Genomic DNA, 11,613 nt, shown 5'->3' on the forward strand with positions numbered 1-11,613 from the left:
CAGCCCTGTCTTGTCCATCCTGGGCAAGCGGCCCTGCACAGACTCGTGGGAGGCCAAGCGCTCCCTCATGGTGCGGTCCAGCGTGTTCCTCTGTCCCCTGTCTCCTGAGGGGTGGTGGGTGGATCGGGGACCAGGATGGACAGATTCTACCCCTTCACCAGGACCCCAGGAGACACGGCACGTTGTTCTTCTTCAGGATGTCTGCAGCTTCTGACCCTTAACACATGCGTCTATGTTCACAGGGTTTGCAGAGTGGCGACAGTGCCCCTTTATTCCCCGTCATTCGCGCATTAGGCGGAGCACGTCAGCCGGGGCGGTTTTCTCCTCTATTCCTGGCTGCCCGGGCCACAGTCCGCAGGAAGGCAGGAGAGCCCCTCCCTGTCCCTTCAGCTCCAGTTCCCAAGGCCACGAGCCGGCTCCCGGCCCCTCCGAAGATGACGGACTCCCTCCTCCAACGTCATAATCAAGTGCGCACATTTGCTGGGCTTAAGACGGGCCACGGTCATTCCTGACGTCTGGACCGTCCCTACCAGAATCCCTTCAAACGGGCTCCTGAGTCATCTTAAGAAAAAAGAAACCAATGTCAGAGTACTTCCGGATTCATGAGGAGGCTGCAGAGGCGGCATGGAGACGGTCCGTGCGCCCTTCGCCTAGTCCCCCTGCTTAGGCTTCGCTGCGGCGTCTCGAGCACAACAAGCCCATATTACTACATTATTATTATTATTATTATTAATGTGAGCTTCATTATTATTCACGTGAGCTGCATTATTATTCATGTGAGCTTCATTATTATTCATGTCAGTTTAGGCATTTCTCAGATTTTCCTAATTTTCTCGTAGTTTCTATGTGCCAGAACCCCACTTTATATTATCATTTATTACTGGCTCTGCCTCTTCTTTCGCTTCATTTTTTATTTTTTTTTAAAGATCCTGCCTTTAGGGGTGCCTGGGTGGCTCAGTGGGTTAAAACCTCTGCGTTCGGCTCAGGTCATGATCTCAGGGTCCTGGGATTGAGCCCCGCATCAGGCTCTCTGCTCGGTGGGGAGCCTGCTTCCTCCTCTCTCTCTGTCGACTTGTGATCTGTGTCAAATAAATAAATAATAATAAAAATCTTTTTAAAAAATTTTTTTAAAAAGATTCTGCCTTTAAGTTCTCTACCCCCAATGTGGGGCTCGAGTCCAGGACCCTGAGGTCAAGAGCCGCACCCTCCACCACTGTGCCCGCCGTGGGCCCCTCAACCTCTCCTTTCAATAACAACTCGTTTTTTTAATGACTCGCACCGTGGAATGATAACTATACGGACGGCTATGGGGAAACAATGACCGTGAAATCCGACTGTCCATTTGCTTAGCTCGGTCTGTAAAAACATTACAGATCTTGCATAATTTGGGTGGTTTTACAAAACACCTGTGATACAGGCAGAGCCAGTAACAACGTTCCCATTTTCTAGAACCAGATGAGAAACTGAATGTTCCAGAAGTTGGGAAAGAACTGCTCCAGGCCCCACAGGCAGCATCTTGCCCGCTGGAAGACCCAGAGGCACTCTGAGGTCCTGGGCAGAAAACACAGTGGTCGGGTCCAGGTCCCGGGGCCCCGGCAGCTCCAGCCCCACCCCGGGGAGAAAGGATTTTCCACGGACGCCCTCACCTGACGTGTGGCTGAAGAAGTTCGTGGGTCTCGGGTGTTCTTGAGGCAGGAACACAAAATGCTCTTTTCTCTTTAATCAGAGAATGCTACCATCACGTACGTTAAAATGTGGTTTCATTTTGTTGGATATATTTTTTCAACTAAATTTTTTTATCTTGAAAAATGTCACACTCACAGAAAAGTTGAAATAACCGTACAAAACCTGTAAACTCTGTACCTACATGCCCCCATTTTAGACCTTTTTGTACATTTTCTCTCTCTCTCTCTCCCTCTACACGCGCGCACAGATTTTTTTTTTTTTAAACAAAGGCCAAAATGTTAGAGGACGCCCAGCCATGCACGAACGCATATACGTACTGCTTTAATGCAATATTTGACAAGAAATTGGAAGTGAAGAACTCAGGACGGGCCACATATCAGCAGGCTGGAGTGGGGCTACGGACCCCTTGGCCTCAGGCCCCCTCAGCATCCGGCACCGCCGCCCACCCAGCTCCCCGGGCCTCCGCCGTCCATCTCTAGGTGACAAGATGTTCCCGCAGCTGTCCCTCGGGGCTGCACGGGACAGGGGCCAGCCACAGCCCTGGCCAGCCCAGCGTCTTGGCAGGGCCCCGGGCCCGGCGTGTTTCTCCTTGCGTCTCTGTCCTAAAGTGGACTTTTGGGAGACGGGAAGAGACGGGTGTGGGGGGGCTGTCGTGTCACCCTCCCGCACCCCCGAGGCGCCCTGGACGGTTGTGCCCCCGCCAGGAGACCTCACAGCCGTCTCAGAGCGCTCTCAACTGTCGGTGGGATCCCCGCCTCACCGTGGCCAAGGGATTTTCCAGTTACATAGATTTTCGGCTATTTTCTCTTTTTTCTTCCCAGAATCACCTGTGGGAACTCCCAGAGAAGACCAGACAAGTGAAAAATGCCAACTTTTAGGTCTTGGCCATTTTTTATTTATCTGTGGGCAAAATAACAACATCCGTGGGGGAGCTCTGAAAGCGGCGGGTGGGGACGGCTGCGCCTCCATGAATTTAAAAATGAATGAGAGTAATTCGGTTAAACTATAAAATATGAATTTAGACAAAGAACTTCAGGCTGAAAGTAAGCATCTGTGGGTCCTTAAAACACCAGGGGCGCAGTTAGGGGCGGTTTCCTCTCTTAACTGCCGCGTTCACTTTCCAAAATAGAGACGCCCTGGGCAGGGCACGGAGCGCGCAGCCAGGAGCGCCCCTTCTGGGCGGCCTCCCCAGAGGGACAGATGCAGTGACGGTCCGCGCGGAGCTCCCCGACAGCTGGGCGCCCCCCGGGTGTGCTGGGCACATGGCGGCTTTTACGCTTTGTACAGTTGGTGGCAGAAATTCTTTTTTTCCCAAATAAAATCTGACCCTCATCACACATGCCCGGTGGAGGGAGCGGCCTGGGCCAGTCTGAAGGGTCGCGGGCATCGCCTGTCCCCTCTGGAGTCCAGACGGCGGTCAGTGGGTCCTCTGCCCTGGGGGAGGGGCATGGAGGACTTCCCCGAGTGTGCCCCTGACCCCCCCCAGAAGCACCACCGCGGGGAACACCCCTTCCCAGTATCCCCCCAGGAGCATCTCCCCCAGGGATATCCTCCCTCCGGAGTAACCCCCAGGGACATCTTCCCTGGGAACAATACCCCCCCCCGAACATCCCCTCCAAGTAGTGACCCCCCCAGGAACATAACCCCCCTGGGAGTGTCCCCCAAGAACATCGCCCCCAGAAGCACCCCGTTCCCCTCTACAGGGGGGACGTGGGCCTTCCCACCTCTGGTGGTGACCACAGAGCAAGAGGCCGTGCACCCGGGTTTCTCTGTGGATGAGGACGCCCGCCGGGGAGAGCAGATGACCCCGGGGCAGGGCGGGAGGTCCAGGAGCAGAGGCTGGTCCTCCTGGCCGCAGCGGCCCGCACCTCCTGCTGATGTCCCCGCAGCAGGACACCATGTGGCCTCTCTGGGGGCATCAAACGTGGGTCTCTCAGGCGTCCTCCTGGCTGTGGTCCGCCTTTGCTCTGTCTGTCCCGGAGCCATCACTGCTCAGCACAGCCTCCCCGGCTTGTTCCTTGGGGGACCCACAGCATGACAAGCTGGGGGCACCAGGCCTGGCAGAGCCACCCCACTGGGTGGCAGCTAGTCTTGGTCTCAGGTCTGATGGGCAGAGGCCTCGCACGCACGGGCCGGCGGACGGACAGGAGAAGCTCCTGCGAACAGACAGCTGGGGTCCCCCCGTCGTCAGATGGCATCAGGCAGGGGCGCCTGGTGGCTGAGTGGGTTAAACGTCTGCCTTCGGCTCAGGTCAGGATCCCAGGGTCCTGGGATGGAGGAGGGCGTGAGACAGGGCTGGTGTGCTCGTCAGAACAGGTGTATGTTACGTGTGCGTGTGTGTGTGTGTGCACGTGGGCGTGTGTGTGAGTGTGCAGAGCACGCGTGGAGTCGCTGGTGTTTCTTTTCTCCCGATCTCTGTGGGCAAGTCTTCTGTGCCCAGATTTCTAGGCCCACCTTCTTCCAGAGGACTCAGGCCCCGCCCACAGCTTCCGGCCGCGTCACCTTTTACCCTTGTCACGCGGGCCCTGTCGGGCAGAAATCACTCCATATTTATGAAGCCAGAAGGATCAGGGGCCCCTGGACGCTGGTACAGTTTAAAAGCTTTCCAGTTTCAACGTTGTAAAGACGTCTCTGATTTTGAAAGCCATTGGAACTGCCTGCACAGAACGGTGTGAGGCTCCGCCCGGGTTCGTGCGTTCCCTTCTCCCGACGGCCTCGGTGACAGACCCCAGCCCGCAGTGAGCTCACCTTCAGCCAGGCCGCCCCGTCCCGGGCACACACCCCGGGGACGCCCGAGACCCTCTCTGCCACCTTCGGCAGCTTGGCCTGTCCTGCCTCCTGAGCGCCAGCCCTGCTCCCCACCACGCCCATCTCCCAGCTTCGGGGAAAGGCCTCGTGCACACTGGTTCCCCTACTTGCTGCTTCTGGAGGATTCTGGGGGCGCTACGGCTCTACCCAGGCTCAGGACGTTTGCTCTTCCAGCCTGGCCCTCCGAGGGCCGCCGCATCTCTGTTATATTCACACATTCCCAGGACGTATGCTCCCTTTTATGGTGAGGAGTGGAGACCTCTGCTTTGTGTCTGGGGGCCGGAGCTGTCAGTGCGCGCACGGGTCTAGGCTGGGCGCGAGTCCGGCCCAGACGAAAAGCAGCCCCTCTCCCTCACCCGCCCCATCGGTTCCTTTAGAATAGGTGGCGGGGGTCAGAACCTGGAGGGGGACCCAGGACGGACACACAGATGCCGGGGGGAATCTGCGGGAGGAGGACCCCTGCCCCAGCCAGTGGTGGCGGAGGTGGGCAGAGCGCGGGCCACCGGGATTCGCATTCTGGCCAGGGCCGGCTCTCCCTCCCCCGACCGCCTCTCTGCTCCCTGGGCCAAAAGCGTCACATGGCCTCTGGCTTCCCCAGCAAACACAAAGAAGGATTTACAAGCCAGTGACGAAGAAACCAGAGTCTGGCAGAAGCCCGTCGGCCTTCAGAAGGTGAGGCCGGCCCTCCTGGCGCCCCAGCTCCGGCTGGCACAGAGAGGACCAGGACCGCACGGCAGAGCCCTGGGGCGCACGCTGCCCCCCACAGCCCAGGACTGGGCCCCCACCGCGCCGGACTCCAGGCTCCAAGAGCACATGGGTCCCGTCTTCTCTCACTTCCTCAGTGGCTCCAACGCTTGCCCCGTCCCGCTGGCTTCCTCCTCGGACGCCGACTCATTGGGACAAGCTGTGTTTTTGTTGGAGATCGTAACCACATTTCTTTTCTCCCGATGACAGAAATATGCGCCTTCGCCCCAGTCCGTCCTGCTTCGTAATTACTCTGTTGTTGAAAGGACTCCACCTGTGCTGGGACAAGGGTGTCAGGTCCCTGACTCCTGCCCGCCCGGGACGTTGCCAGGCAGAGCTGCGCCACATCTGTCGACCCCACTCTCTGTGCTCTCGGGGTGCAGCCGCTTTTTCCCGGACCTCACGTCGTCCTCTTGCCTGCCAGTGCCTTCAGGTCAGAAGGGACACGTGTCCTGAGCTCTTGCAGGTCCAAACGCGGCTCTCCTTCTCCATCGGTCGTGCGGGACTGCTGGGCTGGGTATAAAACTCTGGGCTCCTTGTCGGGATTTCTCAGAAACCCCAAGGCCCTTCTGCAGAAGCCTAATGGCAGCAGCACCATTCTGTTCCTTCATAGATAGCTTGTTCTTCCTCTTGCCAGACTTCCAGAATCTTCTCTATGTGCCTGCGTCCAGGACGAGAGCCGGTAGACGGGGGTGGATGTCCTGTCCTTCACGCCATGTAAGGCACTTGGGCTTCGCCGTCTGTGTTCAACCCCGGGAAACTTTCTGGTACTCTCTGTCTGCATTTCCTTCCTGGGATCTCAGGTTCCTCACTCTTTCGGGTGGGTTTGGAATACCCAGACTCAGAAAAATGGACTTTTCCGTTTTTCTCTCATATACCCATGTCTTTGTCTATTTTTGCGCATTTTAGAAATTTCTTGCTCTTTCTCTCCCAGCCTTCCCACTGAGTTTTCACTTTGAAAACTACCTTCCAGATGTCAAGGCTTCTGCTCTTCTGTCCTTGTTTGCTGTGGCTTTCGGGGTCCAGGGTCTCTCCCGGTAACTATGGCTTCCCGACCTCTTCCAGCCCTCACACCTGCCGCGTCCGTGAGAACCCGGGCCCCGTCCCGAACTGCGCTGCCTGAGGGTATGTGGGGCTGTGTCGGGGGCTGAGTCTGTCCCCGGTCACTCTGCCTCTCCCGAAGACGGCTTCTCTCCCGCGTCCCTGTCAGCTCAGGGCCACACAGCCCTGGAGCCCTAGACTTCTCTCTCTCTCACACCGCGTGTGACCTCAGCGGACCTTCCACACACACCTTCAGAGTGCCCGGGTCCCACGACCTCCCGCTACCTGCTGCAGCTCCCTGGGTGGCCATCACCCCCGCCCCCGCACTCCTCAAAGCCTCCCCCACCCCCAGGCCTCTGCTCAGGGCCATGCTCTGCTCCGCAGGAGGCTGGTTCCCAAGCACTGGTGAGGCCCAGACCCTGCAGTGCCCAGCGTCCCTTGGCCTGTTCTATGACCCTCTCCCCTCTCCCCCTGCCCCCACCACCATGCTGCCCTGGCAGAGCCCAAGTTTCCCACTGCACTGGCCACCAGTCAACTGGTTTGGGGTACAGTTTGCTGGACTGGTCCCTGGGCTGGCCTGTAAGCTGAGAGGCCCTCACGGCCATATCCCTAGGGGAACCTAGGGGCTGCCCTGTCCCGTGCGTGCTCTATAGGCAGCTGTCGAGGGACCCAAGTAAGCGAAGGCTGTGACTTGAGGACTAGAGGGGTTCAGAAGGGGCGGCCGCGAAACATAGAGGCTCATCATTTATGGAGAGTGTTGGGAGGAGGGACAGGCTGTGGGGAAGGAGGGAAGGAGTGAGTGAGTGGAAAAGACATTGGGATGACCTCTGTCTCCAGGGAGCAATCACAGGCCACAGGAAGTCCCCTGAATCACCCGGTATGGGAGCGCCAGGCAGTCTCCATGAGTGAGAGGAGAAGCAGCCTCCACGACAGCAGGTACCCGCACACCCCTGGGTGAGGTCGCAGGGCCCACCTGGGCTCTGGCTCGAGGTGGCCTCCTGAGGTCCTCTGTCCAGGTCCGTTTGGGGTCAGCACTGGCCGCATAGAGCCTGGGGCAGCTCCGGTGGCTGCATCAGGTCCCAGCGGATCTGACAAGGCTGCTCATTCCCTGTCCCTAGGTCTGTCTCCCCCAGCTCGTGCTCGTGTCCGCGGAAGGCCACCTCCCAGAAGGACGGGGCCGTCCCAGAAGGCAGCGGCTCTGTGCTCCCAGGGACACCGGGGAGGCCGAGTAGTGCTGGCAGTGGGAGGAGGCTTCCTGAGTCCCGGCCCGTGCAGTCTTGCGTGGGACCACGTGACTTTCCCACATTCCGTAAAACACGACAGAAAATGGCCGCGAACCCACGGGGACGGCGCTACTCAGAGCTCACGGTACAGCGCCTGGACCACACGGGCCGGCAGGGACGCTCTGTGGGTCCCGGGGGCACGGGCACCTACGCGGGCACTCGGCCCCGATGGACCCGGAGCTCCCCCAGCGCAGCATCCCCCCCGGCCCCTCTCCCCGGGAGCCCGGACAGCATCCACGGCCGCTGGGGGGAGGCTCCGCACGCAGGGAAGTGCGGACAGGCCGAGAGCTTCCTGCAGTGGCCCCCGACGGCCTGGGAACGTGGACGACCCGCCAGCCCGGTGGTCTCCAACACCCACTCCAGCCCCAAGACAGGCCCCAAGACACCGGGGCTCCTGGGAGCAGCCACAGCGCCGGGGCAGGAGGTGCCCAGGGTGGACCCGGCTGGAGCAGGGGGCAGGGTGGCGGGCGGGCCTGGTGTGACTTTGGACACACAGTGGGTGGGACCGGCTGCAGGATGACCAGAGCCGGTCCCCCTGTCGCCCAGAGCACTGGAGACCCTTCCGGAACACGGCGGGCAGCACAGAGGCTTAGTTTTCAGAATGACTTCAGACATTTAAAAAATTCGCCCTCTAAATTATGAAAATGTGGAAACCCCAGAGAACTAGAAAGAAGAGAGAAACCCCCAACACCTAGCTGCAGCCCCCGACGCACCAGCGGGTTAAAGAGCATCCTATGAACAATGAACGGGGCGCCCGGGGGCGCGGTCGGTTAAGCGTGGGGTCGTGGTCTCAGGGTCCTGGGACCGAGCCCTGCATGGGCTCCCTGCTCAGCCGGGAGCCTGCTTCCCTCTGCCTGCTGCTCCCCTGCTTGTGCTCTCTCTCTCGCTCACTCTTTCTCTCAAATAAAATCTTCAGGAAACCAAACAAAGGCACACACGAAACGGAAGGGCCCCCTTGGCTCTCCCAACGTGCACAGCTTGAGGGCTTGTTGCAAACAGAGACGAGCTCGTCCAGCACCTTTAAAACCATCCCATGCCGGGGCACACGAGCCCCCACGGCTCCTGCCCGTCCAAGCGGCAGCTTGGGGACCGCCCTCCATGGATGGGATTCTGCCCGGCGGTGCCGGCGCCCCACAGGCCACATGGGAGCTTCGAGTGTTCCCCTGCTCACCTGCTCATCAACGTTTATGAGCCCCTCCTGTGTGCTGGGTCGGGGAGCTCCGAGAGGACAATGGTGTCCTGGCAGGGACAATGGTGCTGGTGGTGGACAGGGACACCAGGTCACAGAGAGGCCTTGGTTTCCACAGGGCTGCCTGGGAAGCCCCTCCCCGGCCGGCACTGGGTCCCCTTTCCTCTAAGGACAGGCAGCCAGGGCCATGCTGCTCTCCTGGGGCTTCACCAAGGGTCGACGGGCCCCCATGAGCCACATGGGCCCAGCACACTCCACCTAATCTTGGAGAAGACTTTAAACTTCCCCAAATCCCAGTGAAATGGGGAAGAAGCAAAGCTGTTGTAGAAGCAAACGCCCAGAGACACGAGCACTGGATTTTGAATGTCAAAGAGACGCGCTGGCCCCAAGCCCGCAGAGATCCGTAGCAGATGCGGTGCACCCCACCCCCAACTGGAGAGAAAGGCCCAGCCGCCTGCCTGGGACCAGGGGCCAAGGGCCACTCTCCGCTCTCTGCCAGGACGGGCTTGGGTCCCGCCGCAGGACCGCTGCCCCACCTACAGGCTCATCTCTGAGCAGACAGTCCCTTCGGTCCTAAACCTTAGGGCCCCAGGGTGTGGAATGGCAGGGAGACCCCAGACGCCCCCCCCCCACTGCTGGGAACCGGTTTTCCCGGGAGCACTTCCTAGCCTTGCAGCCCCCAGGCACCAGCAGGAGGGGAAGCAGCAGGGGTTGGGTCGGAGCGACAACCAGGCTGTGGGACTGAGGGGACTCCACAGGCCTGACAGGGTGAGGGTCCCATGCCTCCTGGGGCCCCTGACGCAGGCTGAGTCAAGGGAGGCGCCTTCTAGTGCCAAGCACCTCGGCTCCGGGAGACCGCGCAGACTTAGCAGCGCCTGTCGGGGCAGGAGGGAGGGGCTAGAGGGAGCCCTAGGCCGGGGCCGCACCTGCTGAGCTCGTCCTGGGGAACCCGTTCCCTTCTCGGCAGGAGTTGAGACTACGGTGACTGTGTGACTTGCCTGGACAGTCGCTGGTGCGGAACCAGGACGCAGACCAAGGTCTCCACATCAAGAGCCATGTCTCCCCAACGTGCTGTGCTCAGAAGTGACCACCACGGGCACAGGGGCCACAAAGCTGGCAAGCCCAGCGGTGGGCTGGACCGGGCCTCCAGATGGGGGACGGGAGAGGCGCTGAATGGGGCGTCTGGACATGACCTGAGGGCTCAGCAGCCACGGCACGACAGGGACCCCTGGCATGGGGGTCTGGAAAGCTCCCGCTCCGGCTGTCAAAACCAGCCTTCTCCTGGGCCGTAACTGAGCCATGAGAGGGAGGTGCGCCTGAGAAGCAGGCCGCGCATCCCCGGAAAACCCGAGGGCCGGAAGGAGCCTGCGTGCTGCGGGCTCAGCCGTCCGCCCCAGCCGGCCGCCTTCCTAGGTCTGCAGCAAATCGCCCTGCCGGGGGAGGGGGGTCACCACTCCCAGAGAGGCCCCTGTCCTCCAGCCTGGAGACTTGCTTGTTTTCCTGACCCCGGGAGCCTGGGACAGTGACACAGGGGTCCGGCACACCAGGGACCCTTGGCGAGAATGTCCCTACAGGGACAGAGCACAAGACGGCTTGTGTTTTCCGTGTGGAGCCCCGGCCCTCTCTTAGCCTTAGGAGTGTTCCGGGATTGGCACGGGGTTAAGGGACATAGTTCTCATCTTAAAGTTGGCCCATCTCAAAAAACCCAAATAATATCAAGCATCACATTCCTGACGCTAAAAATAAAAGTGCAACCCAACATTTCCTAAGACACAAATGTCCTGGCCAAGAACTTTCGTGGCTGCAAATCCCACTGCAATGCACGGTTCAGACAGGAAAATAAATCACTGTGGTCCCAGGCAGACGTGCCGGACCGGCCGGGCGCGGCCGCGACCTCTGGTAAACTCTGCCTCTCCCCTCCACACGCGCTTCCGCACCGACACGGTCCTCAGTGTCGCAAGGCGGGGGCTCTCGGCTCGGGCGTCGGGCAGGCCTGGGCTTGACCGGACTCCCAGCCCCGGGGCCCGGGCGGTCCTGCCCAGAGCCGTGGAGCCTGCCAGCCTGGTGGTGGGAGTGTGGAGAACAGGGCCTGGGGCCTCGGCCGGGCCCCCTCCCTCCGCTCCCCGGCTGCTGCCATCACAGAGCGTCACGTGGGAGCCGGGGTGCTGTCCCACGGGAGAAATCAGAGTCTCTAGAATACACGCACAGCCCGGAGGGAGCTTGACCCCCCCTTGGCTCCCCCCCACACGGGGATGCAGAGGCGGTTGGTGGAGGCCCCAGCAGGGATGAGGAGGGTCCCACGCGGGTCCCACCCACGGCCCCTTCCCTGGCCCAGGAGGTGCCACAGGGCGGTCACCCCGCAGAGGGGCAGGGCTGGCCTCGACCACCACCCGCAGACACAGACGGTGGGTCTGGGCAGCCGCTGCCCTCCTGCCCTCTGCCCAGGGGGGTCGGGGGCCCCCGAGCCAGACCTGCCAGCTGCAGGTGCCATCCACCCTCCCGCACCAGGGCCCTGGGAAAGCCACCCCGACCTCAGAGGAAGGAGGGGCCGGTCTGGGCACACGGGACCCCGTCCTCTGCCCTGGCCCCTCGAGGACCCCGGGGGGCTGGAGGGCCCACGGCTGGGGGCCGGAGCTGCCCGGGGTGGGCCGGTGTCCTGGGGAGAAAAGATGGGTTTCTCGGCCTCAGACACAGTGAAAGTAGCAACGGCGGCTTGGGAACCCCCCAAAACGAACCAGGAATTTGGCGAGTTCGGGAACCCCCAGGACTGACAGACGTAAGGAACGCAAGTGGCCGGAGGGGCGGGGCTGGGGGCGGAGCAGGTGACAGGCACGTGGGGGGTCACAAACAGGCCTGGGACCT

The 11,613-nt window shown here is 60.8% G+C and overlaps 1 protein-coding gene across 3 annotated transcripts; it reads left to right on the plus strand.

The window, feature by feature from the left end:
* Positions 1-4,786: 4,786 nt before the first annotated feature.
* LOC106006792 (translation initiation factor IF-2-like) lies at positions 4,787-8,412 on the plus strand. Of its 3 annotated transcripts, XM_045084332.1 has the most exons (4): positions 4,787-5,671; positions 5,876-6,363; positions 7,117-7,215; positions 7,398-8,412. In XM_045084332.1, exons 3-4 carry the CDS (start codon positions 7,181-7,183, stop codon positions 8,080-8,082), a joined length of 720 nt encoding a protein of 239 aa, XP_044940267.1. In that variant the 5' UTR covers positions 4,787-5,671; positions 5,876-6,363; positions 7,117-7,180; the 3' UTR covers positions 8,083-8,412. The 3 variants fall into 3 exon arrangements, with proteins under 3 accessions (XP_044940267.1, XP_012916828.1, XP_012916824.1); XM_013061374.2 differs by having other exon boundaries at positions 4,787-6,363; XM_013061370.2 differs by lacking the exons at positions 4,787-5,671; positions 5,876-6,363 and having other exon boundaries at positions 6,892-7,215.
* The last annotated feature ends 3,201 nt before the right edge of the window (positions 8,413-11,613 follow it).

This window comes from Mustela putorius, unplaced genomic scaffold, assembly GCF_011764305.1.
Source record: "Mustela putorius furo isolate JIRA1106 unplaced genomic scaffold, ASM1176430v1.1 tig00000765_pilon_pilon_pilon, whole genome shotgun sequence".
NCBI lineage: Eukaryota > Metazoa > Chordata > Mammalia > Carnivora > Mustelidae > Mustela > Mustela putorius.

Bases quoted from the DNA above. Each gene is read 5' to 3' on its own strand.
- LOC106006792 (XM_013061370.2), top strand. From the start codon at position 7,100: ATGACCTCTGTCTCCAGGGAGCAATCACAGGCCACAGGAAGTCCCCTG. The intron at 7,216-7,397 runs GTACCCGCACAC...CCCTGTCCCTAG, and splicing joins AGCAGCCTCCACGACAGCAG to GTCTGTCTCCCCCAGCTCGT.